An 18,130-nucleotide genomic window follows, 5' to 3' on the forward strand; every position below is an offset into this window, starting at 1 on the left:
GGCGAAGCTTCGGGATGAGCCCGGACATGAAACAGTTAAGCAAGCAGGAAGGTGTGAGACCAAAGGTATGATTCGCCAAGCGTTCGAACTCCGTCAAATACTCGGTGACCGTACCGGTCTGCCAGAGTTTGAATAGCATGCCCTGGGGATCGTCGTAATAAGAAGGGGCGAATCGTGACTCCAGAGCCTGGAGCATGGCTCGCCACGAAGGGAAATAGCCATTGCGGGACATCCACTAGAACCACGACAAGGCGGGACCGTCCATGTAGAAGGCGGCGACGGTGAGGCGCTCGTGCTCTGGAATGGCCTGATAATCGAAGAATTGAGATATTTTAAATATCCAGCCAAGGGGATCGTGGCCATCGAAGCGTGGAACCTCCAGCTTCATGTGAGGGTGATGGACAGGCAGTGGAGGGGGCAGCTGAGGAGAAGATGGAGTCACCGTGATTGTGGTGAGGCGTTCCAAAATTGAATCGATTTTGGTATTGAGTGCTGTGTGGATAGAATCCATCTTTGAATTTAGAGTGTTGTGGTTCTGATTGAGAGAAGCCTGGCCCTGTGTAAGGCGGTTGACGGCTTCCTCAAGCTTATCGGAGGTGACCTGGAGGGTATGGTGTTCTGGCATGGTGAAGGGAGGATGGCAGGTCGGACTAGTTGATAGGGATCTTGAGTGCAAAATTAAAGAAGAAAACGAAATCAAATTGAGATAAGTTTCAGCCTGCTTCATTCATTCTACTTATTACATATTTATACTGAATTTTTACTATATTTTGACTACAAATCTTTTGTAACAAAATTGGTGTTGGCGCCTAAATGAATTAGTTACTTAGTGGAGTGGCTACTTAGCTGAATCTGTTTCACGAGCTCGTGGCTCCTAACTCCCTTGTTGATAGCTTTGGTGCTTTTCAGACGAAGTCCTGCAGGTAATTGGGCTTCCTTGCAATCCTCTTTGGCCGGTTATTGTTTTCTGTGCTTTCTGTGTTGTTGAGTTGCTCTTCTGGGCTGTTATTGCCATCAGACCTTTATTTGTGATAGGTTGAAAGAGTTTATTTCTTTGAGCAAGAACACGCAGGGAATGGTGGCTAAAGCTTACAATCAAGTGGACATAAAGTCGATTCCTCCTGAGGAGGGCTGGTATTGTCTCAACACGGATGGAGCTTTCAAAGGGCAAGGAGGTATTACTGGTTGTGGTGGGCTTTTTAGGAATATAAATGGGAAGTGGATTTGGGGTTTTTCCAGAAACTTAGGGAAAGAAAGTGTCTTTGTTGCGAGCTGTGGGGTTTTTTTTTTCAAGGGCTCAAGTTTGTTCTTCATAAAGGGATTGATAAGGTTACTATTCAAGTAGATTCTAAAGTTGTTGTTAAAGCTATAAATGGCGACAAAGTGGGGAATTTTGTTGGTTGGATATTGGTGCTGCAGATTCGCCACTTAATAATGGCTACCATTCCTCATATTAGACTTGTTCATATCTTCAGAGAGGGTAATGGATTGCGGATGTTCTTGCGGACTATGCATGTGGGATGGAGGAAGACTAGTGTTTTTTTGAGCAACAACCTTCTATGTTGCCGTAGTTTATTTTTGGTGATATTGTTGGGATTTTTTTTCCTCGTGTAATTGCTTTCTAGCCTTCTTTTGGGCCTTAGGCCCCTTTCAATATAAAAAAATAAAACTTAATTTGAAAATACAAGAGTTAATTATACAAACACATGTTTTAAAATAACTAATAAATGCATCAAATTCTTCATATAATAATTCACTCATTGCATTTAATTAGTGTTACCAATTTTTTAATCTTCGACCCATGATATCTCAAACTTACATTACATCTTAAATAATCTAAACTGAGTGTAGACCCATTTGGGAGACAAAACTTTAAGGTTTTGTTATTTACACTTTCCTGATAAATAACTATACTGTCTTCCCTTTTTTATATTTTTTATTACCAAAATACTCTTTTATATAAAAACAGTATAAAACCAATTTTTGCACTCATCTCCGCCATTGTTCAAAACCCTATTATTTTTACCCTCAACCTTTATTATTATTATTTAAATCCTATTTTTACATCTCATTTTTTTTTTGGAAAATATTTTTGCATCTCATCTTCATCATTCTTTAAACCCCATTTTTTCAAACTTCATCTTCATAATTGATATAAAACAATTTTTATATCAGTTATATATACATTATTTACGCTCTATTTCAAAATTTCAATAGAATATTTTTTTTATGTACTTAAAAAAAATGTAAAAGTACCATTGTTTTGAAATTTTTAAGAGGCACAATTTCTTAGTATAAAAAAATTATTATCATCTAATAAAAAATATATTTAATATGACTTTTAAGATGATTATTTTAAATTTATCATACATGTCAGTTTGTAATTAGATTACAATGAAAAAGTCTTAATAATATCAATGCATATATTTTTTATTATTTAAAAAATTAAACACACACGTTCTCTTTATAAAAATTCTGCAATAGCATTTAATTGGAGTTTTATATCGTTTTGGATAGAAAATCAAATATTCATGTGTGCAAAATTTAATTATGAACGTGTAATTCCTTTCACTTCTTAATCGCGATACTATAATAAAAATGAGAATATTTAAATCCCAAGTGCCTATTTGAACTTCAGGAAAAAAAAATATGTGCCTATTTGAACAAGATTATAACTGAATTGATGTAATTATAATAATTAGTTTTAAAACATAGAGGCTACATAAATTTATAATAACTTTTTCATGATGGGCTGAAATAGTATCCACAAAATTAGAGCCCAGGTAAAATGGGCTTAGCTATTGTTTTCCCATTTCTTAGACTAGGAAATATGAGTTGTAACTATGTGTGACAATCGGCTTTTGTTTTGTGCACCTAATATTCTTTTTGTGCACATAGTATTTTTTTGAAATTCCAGCAATACCCCTGATTAATTCTTCTTCTTCCTTTTGCCTTCTTCACTCATTCATTTTGTTGTCTTCTTCACATTCATTCATTCTCGTGAGAGGTCCTTCATTATTGTGCATGCTTTGATGGAGGTGCATTAGTTACGGTGGTTCATCGACAAGTGATAATTGTGCTGGTGGTTAGTGTGACTGTTAACGGCGAAAGTAAGTTACCACAACATTGATCTAGTTTTTTCGTATAAAACTTATGGATTGATAATCCGTAAATTTTTAAAAAATTTGTTTTATTTTTTTAAAACTAATTAGTATTATTATTTAAAATATTTTTAAATACATATAGTTTCATAATTCATTTCTATCTTTTACTTTTTATAGTTTGAAAGTGATATTTATTTTAAAATAATTTAGACTTCAATTTTATTTTAGTCGTTTATTTTAAAAAAAAATTAGTCCTTATAATTTTATGAATTACAATTAAGTAAAAAAAATAGTAACAACACATTTGTAAGTAATTTATCACAACATAATTTATGATAAAAAAGAGTTAATATTTATAACTAATTTGTTGGTAATTACTTATGTATATTGTTTTTTTGTAATAAGGATTAAAAGGTAAGTCCCTAAAAGAGTTGATAATTTTTTTGTAGCTAATACTTGATGAGTATTTAAACATTCATAATATTTGTGTAAATATTATTAAGTTGGCTACTTTATAGAAGTCAAAAAATAATTATATTGTGTCATATATTAGTTTATGGATGTCTAAATTTTAAATATATGGTTATCAATTTTAATGTATTATATTATTAAATGCAGTAAAAAAATTTAAAAATTGTGTGATAGTATATGTATAGTGTGGTTAGAGGTCATTTGTTTGTCATTTAATTTTTTTTCCAATGTTTTGTTAAGATGAACGAAGATAAGTGGATGCATGACAACATAATGTTTGAAGAAGTTGATATGAATGAAGAAAATGAAGAGGAACCTGGTGTGAATGATGAAAATGGATAGGAATCTAGTATGCATCAACATGTTGATTGTTCTGATACCTTCAATACTTCTCAGGTATTAATATGATTTTTTGTTGTTAAAGTAAGTAAATAAATGTTTTTTGAAGACTAAACATGTATGGATTGCATTGTAGGTGTTTGTTACATATGATGATGTTTTGCATTGAACTCGATCTGTTGCTTATGATATTGGTTTTGTGGTGGTAATTATGAGGTCAAACACAAATACTAAAATTAGAGGAAGAACCTCATTTGTTTTAATTAGTTGTGAAAGGAGTGGTCAGTATAGGACTAGGAAGAAAGATTTAGTATGAACAATTAGTGGCAGTAGAAAATATGGGTGTCGCTTTAAGCTACGAGCGAAACCAGTGGTGGGAGGCAAATGATGAATGGTGAAGTTAATGTGTGGGAGTCACAATCATGCATTGACTAAGTTATTAGTTGGACATCCATACATTGGTCGACTAATTAAGGATGAGAAGATTATTATTGGTGATATGACAAAGTCAATGGTTAAACCAAGAAATATTCTCCTAACATTGAAGGAGCACAATACCAACAGTTATATAGCAATCAAACAAGTATACAATGTAAGATATGCATATTGTTATTCCATAAGAGACAGTAATACTGAAATACAACAACTAATGAAGCTTCTTAATGAGATCAATATATTCCTTGGCATAGATTGAAGGATGAAGATGTTGTACATGATATATTTTGGAGTAATCCTGATGTTGTTAAATTATCCAATGCTTGTAATTTGGTATTTCTCACAGATAGTACCTACAAAACAAACAAGTACATGTTGTTGTTACTTGACATTGTTGGTGTGATACCAACATGGATGACATTTTATGCTATTTTGCCTATTTGGAGGGAGAACGTCTAAATAATGTTGTTTGAGCTCTAGAACGGTTTTGAGGTATTTTTCTCATACGTGATACACTCCCTAGAGTTATTATTACCGAAAGAAATCTAGCATTAATGAATGCAATGAAAATCATTTTCCTTGAATCTACCAATTTGTTATGTCAGTTTCACATTGATAAGAATGTGAGTGCAAAATGTAAAACCCTGGTAGGTAAAGAAAATACATGGGATTATGTCATGGAAGCTTGGGGGAGTTTGGTGGATTGTCCTTCTGAGCAAGAGTCCGATGAGTGTCTTATGAAGTTTGAAATTGTTTGCTCAACATGGTCAATGTTTGTTGACTATGTCAAGCAAAGATGGTTGATTCCCCATAAAGAAAAATTCGTTAAAGCCTGGGTGAATAAGATAATGCATTTAGAAAACACAACATCTAACAAGTATGAAAATTGTAAATATATTTTGGTGTTAGGGTTTAGGGTCTAATGGATAAAAATACTTGTTTTTGTTTACTTGTTTGTTTATTTGAAGTGCAGAGTTAAGTCTGCTAATTGGGCCTTAAAGAGACTACTGTTGAATAGCCTTGGAGACCTATGTGGTGTTTGGGAAGTCATGAATAACATGATGACGCTACAACATACAGAAATTAAGGCATCTTTTGAGACAAGTATACATATGGTTGAACATGTTTTTAAAGTTACCTTATAGAAGAAACTAATTGGCTTGGTATCAAGGTATGCTTTGAACCAAATTGTTGTTGAGCTTTTGCGTGTAAGTTTTGCTGGTATTGACAGTTCTCGTTGTGGATGTGTAATGAGAACTACTCATGGTTTTCCTTGTGCATGTGAGTTAACTAGATATGTTATCGGTAATATACCTCTCGACGTAATCCGTATGTTTTGGCGGATGCAAAGTTTTTTAGACGAAGGGTTATTTGATCCCAAAGTCAGCATAATCGAAGAGATGAAACCATATCCAAGCGGTTTGAAGAGCTTGATTTTTGTGGCAAAGTTACTCTAAAGAGTAAACTTTTGGAAATTGCTTACCCTGATGTAAACTCTATGTGTGCTCCTCTAGAAAAGGTCAAAACAAAAGGTGCTCAGAAGAAACCGATGACCAAACATCAAAGATCAATAAAGTGTGATCCGTCATACCGAGAGTATGTTGATGCATTACATTCTGTGCAAAGTAGTAATTCTTCAGTCAAACGTAGTGCATCATCATCTGAACAAGCAAAACCAAGGACCATGCCGATGTTGGATCAATTTCAATCATGCATTCATGATTCATTGAAAACATTGTCGATGTCAAAACTGATGGTAACTATGGATATCTTGCAATTGCTACCTTATTAGGCATGAGTGGAGATTCATGGTCTTTGGTTTGAAACCATTTGCTTAAAGAACTTGCAAAATGGTCTGATGTATATATCAACTTGCTTGGCGGCATAGGTAAATTTGAGGAATTAAAGCAGTCCTTACTTGTTGATGGATTATCCATGGTATATAAGTTTTTATTACGTTTTGATGGATTAATTTTGCTTTAAATAAATTTAATTAAAATTGTTATATGCAAGTTACCATGGATAAGTGGATGAATATACCCAACATGGGATATGTGATTCATCAAGGTATGATGTCATCCTTGTTTATCTTTTTCTCCAACAAAGCATGACTTTTTTTCCTCTTAGAAGTCAACCACCAAGAGATTGTTCTATACATCGTGTTATATGTATCGGTCATATATATGACAATCATTTTATTTAGATAAAAGCATGATCATCCTGTTTGTGTAATTTATGTAATAAAATGTGTTATGATGATTTGAATGTGTATGTTCCTGTGTAACAAGTATTTCTAAGAGACCGTTGTCCCTTATCGCCAGTAGCTTTGTTATGGTCTACAAATTGTCATTATCAAGCAAAGCAGTAACCTACACCATATATTAGTAAAATGCAACAGTATACAAATTTGACGAGGTTGAAAAAAAACTTTGTGGATTTAAGGGAAGATTGAACATTTAGTTACTGTTAAACCAATATTTGTAAGGTACATAGTTGGAACATCCTTATGGGTTTGTCATGTAATGTGATAATTAATGCATGTTTCATTGGACGTTCATATAATTATTTATTTTACTTAATTATCGATTGTGCAAATAATCATATTAGAAAAAAACAAAACATGAAATGATATATAATTATTTATGTTTTAGTGTTATTGTTTAGGGTTATTTGACTAATTAGAGTTTAGAGTTTCAGTGTTGACGTATTATGTATTTAGGGTTCAGTGATTAAATAATTAGGTTTAAGGTTTAACATAATAATCTACTTATGTAATTAATTTAATATTCACATACTACATAAACAAAAATAAATAAAAAGCTTACCAAATAACACTAAATAATAAACATTGTTGTTCAGTCATATTGCATACCTTAAAAATCCTAACAATCTTCATGTGTCTGGCGTACGCCGCCTTCATCTCGATCGAACGTATACATTCCCTTGCGCAGTCACACCCTTGGCCATCCTTAGGTATTCCTCAATCACAGTGTATGCTTCTGTTCCTTCAGTGACGACCCTCTAGTTGATCAAGCGTTCCAACTTTTCTGTTATTGCTTGGCAAGCCTCCTACGACATTGACAAAAAAGTAAAAAGTAAATATTTAATGCATGACTAACAGTGAGAATTCAAAATATATTATACCAGTGTATGTCGATGCATGTCTACATCAGTAGGTGCAGCTGTAGGTGGTTCTGGCATAGCTGTTGTGGCGACCAATTGCTGAGGATGATAAGGTTCAACAAATGTATCATCGTGCATCACGAGTGGATGTCTAAGAGGATCCCCAGGTTGTGTTAGACTCATGAAGGGATAAGATATCATGTAGAATCACTCCATGTAGTCCAATGCACACTGTCCAAGAGCAACACAAATCTGACCCACTAGTGTAAGGTATTTAGAAAACTGAATCCATCTATCATCAATATCCTCTATAAATAAAGATTGAGCAATAGGGTGTGGAAGAATGGTCTGCACATAACCAAAATGTCGCACAACCCTCTCTAGTCGGTGTATGACAACAGATGAACCCCATCTCCGGAAAATAATGAGATCAACTTAAATTCTCTAAATGCACGGTGGTCATTATAAGGAATCCAACACACAACATGAGACGCCAATGTATCCAATCGCTTATGATACGCTGACACTGGTAATATCTTTCCAGACTTCCAATAGCAAGCACATGGTTTTCTCTCATGATAACCTTCAACAACAATAGAAGAAACGACAGTAGGAAAATGCTCGTAGATCGAACACTGCACATATTTAAAAAACAAAAAAAATTCAAAACAATACTCATTATAAACTACAAAACTAAAAATTATATTTAAAATAAATTATAAATACCTGTAAAAGTGTGATATATCCTACAATTTGGCTAGCGCTTCTCTTTGACCCATCATTCAAATTCTCATACATATCAATTAGTGCAACAACTCCCCATGCGTAGCTTCCAGTTTAGCTGAGGTCACGAAATACATCCAAGAATACCACATGCAAGTGTCACACTCTTATTAGCAAATAGTGTGCAACCTACCAGATGAAAAATATATTTTCGAGCTGTTACAGTCCACTATCCTACGTCACATTTGTTACGATAAATGTCTCACAGCCAGGATAGCCGAACATATGCCCCATGGCATTTTAATGTCTCATTTGTTGCTTTTTATGAACTGACTTCAAGCAAGTCAACTAACAAGTCCATGACTTAGTCTACATGAAGATCCTCAAAGCTATGGAAGACACCTATAATGGGAAGATGTAGTAACGATGCCACATCATCCAGGGTGATAGTGACTTCTCCTATTGGAAGATGGAAACTGCTAGTTTCCTTATGTCACCTCTCTGCAAAAGCAGATATAATTCCCTTGTGACCAGTGTCCAAAGAATATGCAATCAAAGGACTTAATCCTGTGACAACTACTATACCTTCAATCTCTGGAGCAAACCTTCCAAATTTCTGTACCTTCCTTTCATAGGAGGACAACTTCAACCCAGGACGTTCCTAAAAATAAAAACTTAAATCATTTTAACTTGAATAAAAAATAGTTATGAAAATATTATGTATTTTTTTAAAAAATATCTCTCCATTCCAAACCATGACTACCACATGATGAATATAGTCCATCAAAACTAATGTATTGTGAGGCCTACCTGGAAAACCCTGGACATCAACAACTGCCTCCTGAGGCTGGTCATGAACCTCGTCAGCTGCATGATCCACATGCTCAACATCCTCAGCAACAAGTGTAGCTGCCCGCTGCCTATGTACAGATGCTATCGACCTTTGCCGTTGATGAGTTTCATCTGCATCACCACTAACTTCTGACCTTAAGGCTCTTTCTATAACTCTGCCTAAAGCCCGACATATTCCTTTGATTTTAACCATAATCTACACATTTAAATAGTAATAACAATTAATGTCATCGTTCAAATAATAGTTAAGTTCCATAAAATAATTAACAAATTGACTAATAAATAAATTTAATTTAAAATATTGAATAAATTAGTATTTAACAATTCATAAATAAATATTTAATAATTTTTAATTTATTTTTTTAATACTTTTATATATTCATAAATCAATATAGAAATTATTTTTAAATATTTATAGACTTTGCATCACTAATTCTAGTAAGCTTAAATAAATGATAAAAATCTAAGTACAATTTTGTTTTTTTTATTTCTAATAAATAAGTATTTCATTTTTTAACAAATTAGTATTTGAATACTTTAAAATTTTTATAAACAAATGAAGAAAATTTAATTTTATAGTTTCAAAGACTATTTATATAAATATTTATTACTATTAGTGTAATAATATTAATATGACTATATCATTAAAAATAAATTTGTCATTTAAAAATTTAGATTTTCTTGTTAAACTAATTTCTACAATATATACTTATAAAAATTTGGAACTAATGATATTTTAAAAATTTATAAATAACTATTTCAAATATAAAAAATAATTAAATTACTTATATTGTAAAAATAAATAAATAATAATATTTATACATACATTTTTAATAAAAAAATTCATATATTAATTATTTATTGAAACAATTAATTATTAAAAACCATCTTAAAAAATATAATTAATTAAATAAATACATATTAAAAATATATAGAAATATTTATTTATTAAATAAATATTATAACAACAAAAATATTAATTTATTTTTAAATATTAATAATTTATTCAATTATTATTTTATTATTTAACAAATTAGAAAAGGTAATCCGTATAATGCATACGCATTGCTAATGCGTATGCATTATATAGATTTCGAATCTGTATAATGACTACGCAATCCCATTTTCAACGACGAGTGGAAGAGAGGGACTTTTAACCGCGGCAGCGATGGCAAGGACTGGCGAAAGAATGCGAACGAAGACAGACAATGACAATATAGCGAGAAGAAGTAACGAAGGAGGAAGAATGCAGCGTAGTAGCAACGCGTACGGAGAGGGAGAGGGAGAGGAGAGAGGGACATTTTTTATAATTTAAGTAAAAGATAATTTTATTACTTTATTTAAAATATTAAGTGCACAAGAATTTGGGTGCACCTAGCAAAATCCGACGACAACAGGTAGGTTGCCATGGGCTTAGTTGTTTCAGTTTCCAAAGGCTTAATCAAAAGAGGTAAATTTATATTTTAAAAAATATATATTTTTGTTGTTTTTTATGTGGTTCAGAAGAATCCATTGAGAACCCACCATGCCTTTTTTTTTTTAAATATAATAATTTGCTTATACTATTTACTCCCTCCCGTTATCCATTTCTAAAATTGTGGAACTTCTTCACTTCTAAATTAATTGTAGTGCTTCTGGCTTCATTTGAATGTTGTACAGGTAAAATAGTGTGTCCTGTTGTTTGAGATTCTTTATTCATATTGACAGTTTATTTATGACCTTTATTCATGGTCTAAATTATGCGTTCAGCTATCTTAATTTCATGAAACAATAACGAATTTGTTAATTATTACTCGGGACACGGTTAAGAAATTAAAAGTTCAACACACACACACACACACACACGAGCTTCCTCATGGTCGACGTGCGGCCTCTCTCCAGAACCTTCTTGAGCCCCTCAAGCGCCGCTTCCTGCTCCTTTATATCCCCGTCGATCGCCCTCATCAGCCCACCATGCTCTCTTGAACCGAAGCCATTGCCTCCGCCCTCTTTGTCTGGTTCCTCGTTCTAAACACCCTCTCCCTCTGCTCTGCCGTTAGCTCCCTAACGGCGCTGTCTACTAAACGGAGAATCAGAGAGGCCTTGTACGCTCAGAAGCTGTTTGAGCAAATTCTCTTGACGCGCAAGTCACCCCGAAGGATTTCTCGACATTCTCTTGGGGCGTGCTTGCCAACATTGACATTGTGTTTAGTGTATCCGTGGTGTGTTTGTTGTTGGGTTTGAATGTGCCAATTTATATACTGTGGATTACGAAAGCGTCTTGTCTTTTTTTTATTAGGGATAAGCTAAGGTGATTTGGAGATTTGAAAGCGTCTTGTTGTTTTTTTTTTTTAAATGAAAAATAATTTTTCTTACTAAGGTTTTTGCCGTTGATTTTTTTTTTAGAGGTACTAGGATGAAAGTGGTGTAACTGTGTAGGGATGGGCGAGGAGGATTGCTTGGTTGGTTTCGCAATGTTGGAGTCAATGGCATGCCACGTAGTTGGATGCACTTTGCAATTGGCTTTTTTGTTGTCCGGTCTGATGCTGTTTTGTGTTGTCCTTTTCAAAATCAAAAGGGCACATTGTTTTGAAGGTCGTTTTGAAAGAACAACTTCAAAAGAAAGAACGAAAAAGTCTGATCCTACCGCATAAAATAAATATTACTGAAATTTCATTTAACTTTTTTTTTTCTCTCCATATTAACTGTTTTGACATTTTATAAATACTTAAATAATATAAGAAAAGAAAACCTGAAATAATGCATAAAGGACAAAGTTTCTAATAATACGTCTAGTCATTTTTATAATAATTATTAAATTTATCTTAATTTAATTCAGTAGTAGGTGTATTGTATTTTTGTGTGTTGTACTGATTTAATTGAATATGAAACTTATGATTTAAATATGTAAAAATATTATACTTTTAATGATTTATAGTTTATTATAAATGATTCATTGCAAATAACCTTTAGTCACTTTTTTCTGATAGCACTGATTGCATTAAGCATTGTATTGTTAATGAACAATATTATTGTAGTGACTGTGGGCTTTGCGGATGATATACATGTATTACTTGTGTAAAATTTGATTAAGTAATGAAAATCAAATTTTGATATAATTATTTGAAGACGAATGGAGGAAGTCCTTTAAAAATAAATAGAATATGACAAAAAATTCAAGAAATTTAATTATGCAATAGAAAAATCTTATTTCGATTAAAAATGATGTTTTTAATAACTTCATTTACACATGGGATTGGAAAGCACTGAAAAGTAAAATATTTTTGACAAATTAAAGTATCAAGTGATATGGTTGTGGAGAAGTTACACAAAGACGGATACTAATATTAGATCAATGTATTTAGGAATATTGTTATTGTTGTACATGTGTCGAAATCATATAATTCGACTGTTAGTATTGTAAATCTATAAATAAAACTGTTGATTGTCAATTTCGGGGGTTGATATACAATCACTTAATTCCTCAAAATACCAATACGCTTACTATCGAAATTGGGAAAGGTTCAGTCGATCCTCATGTATTATTTAATTCTCAACTTTTATGAATTCATGGTTTATTTTACTATACATTTATAAGCCCTTGACTTTTTCCAAACTTCATTTCTTCTCAAAATTTTACTTTTTCAATCTCTATTTCTTATTATTATCGAAATTACTTATAGACTACTTACTAAATTGAAAACACTTTTATCAAAAGTTATTCTATTATCTTATGAATTACAACTTTATTATAACTAAAAGGATATGTTTATCGAAATTATTATCGCAATTTGTATCAAATATTAAACAATTATCTATTTGAAAACTATAAATTTGCTTGTTTAACTAAAAAAAACTCGTAATAAAAAATGGATTATATATCTCACTTTTAAACATTTATTTGTTAATAAAATCATTCATTGAAAATTTCTTTACTATCTTGAAATTATTTTCCTTTCAAGGAAAAGATACAATTTTTATGATTAACAAATTGACAAGCTCGATGTGACTAGTTTGCCAAAATTTGATTTTAAGAACAAGTCTTCATGAGAATGGTATGTTATTAAAAAGTGATAGAATGATAAATAATCATCAAAGAAACCCTAGTAATAACAACAATGATAACAATAACGCTACAAATACTTTCACCAACAATAGTGATAAGAATGAACAAAATCAAACTAATTTATCATCTGGGGTGAATAATGAAATGGTTGTGGTTACTAGTCATACAAACAATGACCCTACAAATGTAAGTGACAAAGATGTAGTGCGTTCACGAGTTCAAATAAGCGTTGTCGTTGTCGAAACAACTTCGTTGTCACAAAATAATATAATCTCAATTATAAATTTCCCACCATTTTCTACCACAAGACCATGGGGTATGCCACCAATGTCAAATGAAATGAACTTACGATGTAGGAAGCAAAAGACTTGCTACGTTATATTGTAAAATTATTTTTGTAAACATTTCTCGCATCTACTTGGATGGTTTTACTCCTTTTGTCTGCCTTTATTCTAAAGTTTTCCAACTGAAGAAAAACTGTTATGTAAAATCTGAAATAAAAAATTAAGCATCCAACATTGGTAAATGTATGTAAACAAAAACATTGTACCAGATTCTTGGCAGGGAATATGCTTTCTTCTATCTCATGTTTGGTAATAGTAGAAAAGGATAAAAGTCAGCTCCCCTCCCCCAAAAAAAATGATCCCAATAAACGTTGAATACAATTAGAATGATAGAAAATAATAAATTGTGCATTGATTATTACCAGCGTTACTTTCTACCCAGATGATTGTCTGCTTGATACGTAATTCTGAATGCAACACTCAGTTAAACTAAAAGGACATGGTAATTATCTTTTTATTTTCATCGCATCTTGCCTCTGTAAGTGTGGCCTCCCCCCGCCAAAAAAAAAAAACGGAATAGAATATTTTTATTCTAATTTGTTTGAGAAATAAAATGTCAGCTATGAAAAGCAAACAATACATTGACACCCTTCATATTTTGTTTATCTATCTTTGAAATGTTAGGCAAGGATCACCGAAGGACACGTGTTGCAAATGCTTATTACTCCCTGTTTATGGCAATTGGTAATATTCTTGGATATACAACTGGATCATACAGTGGTTGGTACAAGGTCTTTGCTTTGGCACTTACCCCTGCATGCAATATTAGTTGTGCAAATCTCAAGTCTGCTTTATTTCTCGACATTATTTTCATTGCTGTCACCACATATATAAGCATTGTGGCAGCTAAAGAAGTGCCTCTAAGTTCAAGTGGAGCACTCCCTGTTGAAGAAGCAGCAGCAGGGGAATCAGGTACTGCAGGAGAAGCTTTCCTGTGGCAGCTATTTGGGACATTCAGATATTTTTCGACCCCTATATGGACAATACTGACTGTTAATGCTCTAAGATGGATTGGGTGGTTTCCATTTCTCCTATTTGATACTGATTGGATGGGCCGAGAGATTTATGGTGGTGAGCCAAATGAAGGCCCTAATCATGATACTGGAGTTAGAATGGGGGCACTTGGCTTACTGCTTAATTCAGTTGTTCTTGGAGTAACGTCAGTACTCTTGGAGAGGCTATGCAGGAAGCGGGGACCTGGGTTTCTGTGGGGAATTTCAAATATCCTAATGGCTGTCTGCTTTATTTCAATGCTTGTTGTAACCTATGTGGCAAATAACATTGGCTATGTAGGCAAAGATCTACCACCAACTGGCATTGTGATAGCTTCATTGATAATCTTTATCGTTCTTGGATTTCCACATGCAGTGAGTTGCTCTATTTCCTGCTAAAAGCATTTTGTTTCGTTCTTTTTTCTGTCAATATTGAAGGCACCTTTTCTGTCTCCTACGTTCCTTAAAAAGAGACTCAAATTCTGTCTTTTTGCATGGTTTCAGTGGCTCATATATATGAAGTATCTTAATTGGCTTGATTTTGGCTGCATGACCTCTTTAGCTTAAACTGACTTATGTTCCTTAAAATAAACCGTAGTATTTTGTTCTTCAGGTTTTCTTTTAAAAATTCTGAGTGGCTCATACAGTGTCTTGACTCAATCTTGGCAGCACTGTCTTAGCACAAACGGACATATTTTTTACTCCTTTTAAGAAGCATGATGCGACACAAATGAAAATTTGGAAATGATTTCATTAATTATGCACAAGTTTGTGCATATATTATTTGAGAATTCTATGTAATTTAATATGACTTCTTGGATTAATTATTTCAGATCACTTACAGCTTTCCATATGCCTTGATTTCCACACACATTCAGTCATTGGGGCTTGGTCATTGTGGGCAGGATTGATGCCTTATTCTTTCTTAGATATATGATTGTGTGACTATTTATATTTATATTAATTATTGGTATTTTCAGGATTGTCAATGGGAGTCCTTATATTAATTGTTGATATTTATCCCTTTTTTGTTTTTTTTTATGGGTTTTTTTTTGGGGTTTGAGATTCAAATGAAGTTTTATGATATTTTTTGGCATTCCCAGTAGATCTTAATGTGAATATTTTCAACTTCAATTCTATTGAGAAGAAGGAAGAGAAAGCAAGAGACATGACTGAATCTGTAAATCAATGTACACAGCAAAGTGTATTATTATATAGTGTGGATAATGACTACAGAGAAAATAATTGACTAATTACTATAATAATGCAAATCTTAGAATTGCCTAATTATGATAGCTGAGGAATTTAATGGATGCAGGTTAAATTTTGATACCATTTTATAATTTGTATTTGAATATAAACTCAACTTTAAAAGATAAATCATGAGTTAATGATTACTCCTCACTTGTATACATTATTTTAATCATATTAGTATCAATGTAGGGTCTCTCATACCGGAATTTTTTTTTTGGCAACGATGGACAATGGATCCACTAGGAAGGCATGAAATAAGGCTGTCCCTTGTTAGGCTCTAGTACCATGTTGAGAAGAGAGAAAGCGAGACATGACTGAATCCATGTGTCAATGTTGACAGCAGAGTGTATTACTATTATTTCACAGCATAATAATTACAAAGAAAATAATTGCCTAATTACTATAATTATGTGACTTTTTTTTATCAATAGGGTGTAATTTTTTTTTATTTTTTTTAAATGGGAATAGTTTTGAAATTATTTTTCAAAAAGATAAGTCGTGTTCTAAGTTAGGGGTTCTAACACTTGTTACGATTTTATTTTTTTTAATTAAAATCATAAATAATTTTATGACTTGAGTGTATCTTTTTTTTTCCGACTTTAAAGTCGTAAATTATTTTTTTAATATTTTTTATTTGATATATTTTGTATATTTAAAATTTAGATAATCTTTTAATAATGTTATCGAAATTTATTTTTTAAATGAAATATAAAAGTAACTTAATGACATTTAATATATTTTTTTGAATATTTTTTATTATTTTAAAAACTAAAATTTGAAACCAAATATTAAAAAAATTTGTTACTAATATTAAGTTATAATTTATGATTTTGAATTATTTATTTTGTGTAAATGAATTTACTATTAATAACATGTAATAATTTAGTAATAAAAGTAATTGTTAAATTAAAAATAACATAATATATTAATATAAATAATTTAACAACTATTAGTAATAATTTAGGATCACACATTGGCTTTATACAAGTTAAATTATTTATATTAGTCCTAAATTATTACTAAAATATACAACATATTAAATAAAACTAATAACATGTAAAATTAAAAATATTTATTTAATAATTAAATAAATAAAATTGTTTACAATTTTAAAAAAAATAAAACAAAACAATATAAAATATAAACAAAAAAATAGCGTGAGAAAAAGGAATTACAACTTTAAAGTCGTAATCCATTAAAAAAAATATCTTATGACTTCAAAGTTGTAAAATAAAAAAAATTATGACTTTAAAATTGTAAAAAGAAATTTACACTAAAATCATAAAATTATTTACAATTTTAGTTAACAAAAATTAAAATAAGATATTACGCTCTCTGGTGACACCTTTTATGACTTACTTCTTTTCAGAAATAATTTAAAAACTATCCCATTGGAAAAAAAAGCAAAAAAAAATTACATTTAGTAAAAAAAAACTAATTATGTAATCCTAAAATTGCTTAATTATCATTATTAAGATATCTACAATATCTAATAAACTCCGAAAAATATATTGAGTTAAATGTCATAAATGGTCCTGAGTCGATGTGTACAGTTACAATTTTACATCACTTGATAAAAGGAAATATGTAAATGAATAATCAATTAATTGATATTGATAACATTAATGGCAACAGGAAGTACAATTATAGGGCTCTGATCCCCGTACTGTGAATTTTCCTTAATCTAAACACGAAACATGATTTATAGTTCTCTCCCAAGGTATTTTTCTGAGTAAAACTATGAGTGCAGTAATTGTCATGCTGGGGTCAAATTGCCATCAACTGATGTGTCTTTTGACTAAGAAACAGAATCTTTGGCAAGGGAATTGTGACAAAAATTTAGAGAGTGTGTCAAGATATGTGTCTGATACATGGATCCTTTTCAAAGGTGACCATGCTTATGTTTTTAACTTTTAATTTGGTCAACTTATTCCCACCTTTCATCTGTACAGTATAAGACAATTAAAAACTGTCCATTATTACAAGAGTACAAGAAATCTATTTCAAATAGGCATAAAGATAAACAATCTGCATAAAAAAACGATAATGATCTTCAATTCCTTTGCATATCTCTTGAGAAGATATCATTAAGAAATCATGACCTGCACTGGAGGTAGGTCATCAAAGATTTGTTTCACACGAAAGATTATAAGAAAGAGCCCTTGAGAGTATGAGCATTTTGTTCCAGAGAAATATACCTGAAAACAGAAAATTTAGCACAACTTAATAAAGCTTTTCCTTACTCCTGTTAAAGCCTTTAAAATTAGTTGAATGAAATTTGGATTGAAGGACACACAAAATTCACTGAGAACTTCAAATTGCCTACTCAACAGGATGTGACCTCTATGGCATCGGTTCAGGCTCCATTTTGATTTTGCTCATTCATTATGAGCCCGAATTATTACTCAGTTAATTCACTTTTCCTTGATCCATCATTGTCTGAAATTA

At 31.7% G+C, this 18,130-nt stretch overlaps 1 protein-coding gene across 1 annotated transcript; it reads left to right on the plus strand.

The window, feature by feature from the left end:
* The first annotated feature begins 14,053 nt into the window (after positions 1-14,053).
* Positions 14,054-16,270, plus strand: LOC100780094 (sucrose transport protein SUC4). The gene has a single exon (XM_041014885.1). It carries the CDS (start codon positions 14,054-14,056, stop codon positions 14,825-14,827), a length of 774 nt encoding a protein of 257 aa, XP_040870819.1. The 3' UTR covers positions 14,828-16,270.
* Positions 16,271-18,130: the final 1,860 nt, after the last annotated feature.

The sequence above is a fragment of the Glycine max genome, chromosome 4, assembly GCF_000004515.6.
Source record: "Glycine max cultivar Williams 82 chromosome 4, Glycine_max_v4.0, whole genome shotgun sequence".
In the NCBI taxonomy this organism is placed as follows: Eukaryota; Viridiplantae; Streptophyta; class Magnoliopsida; order Fabales; family Fabaceae; genus Glycine; species Glycine max.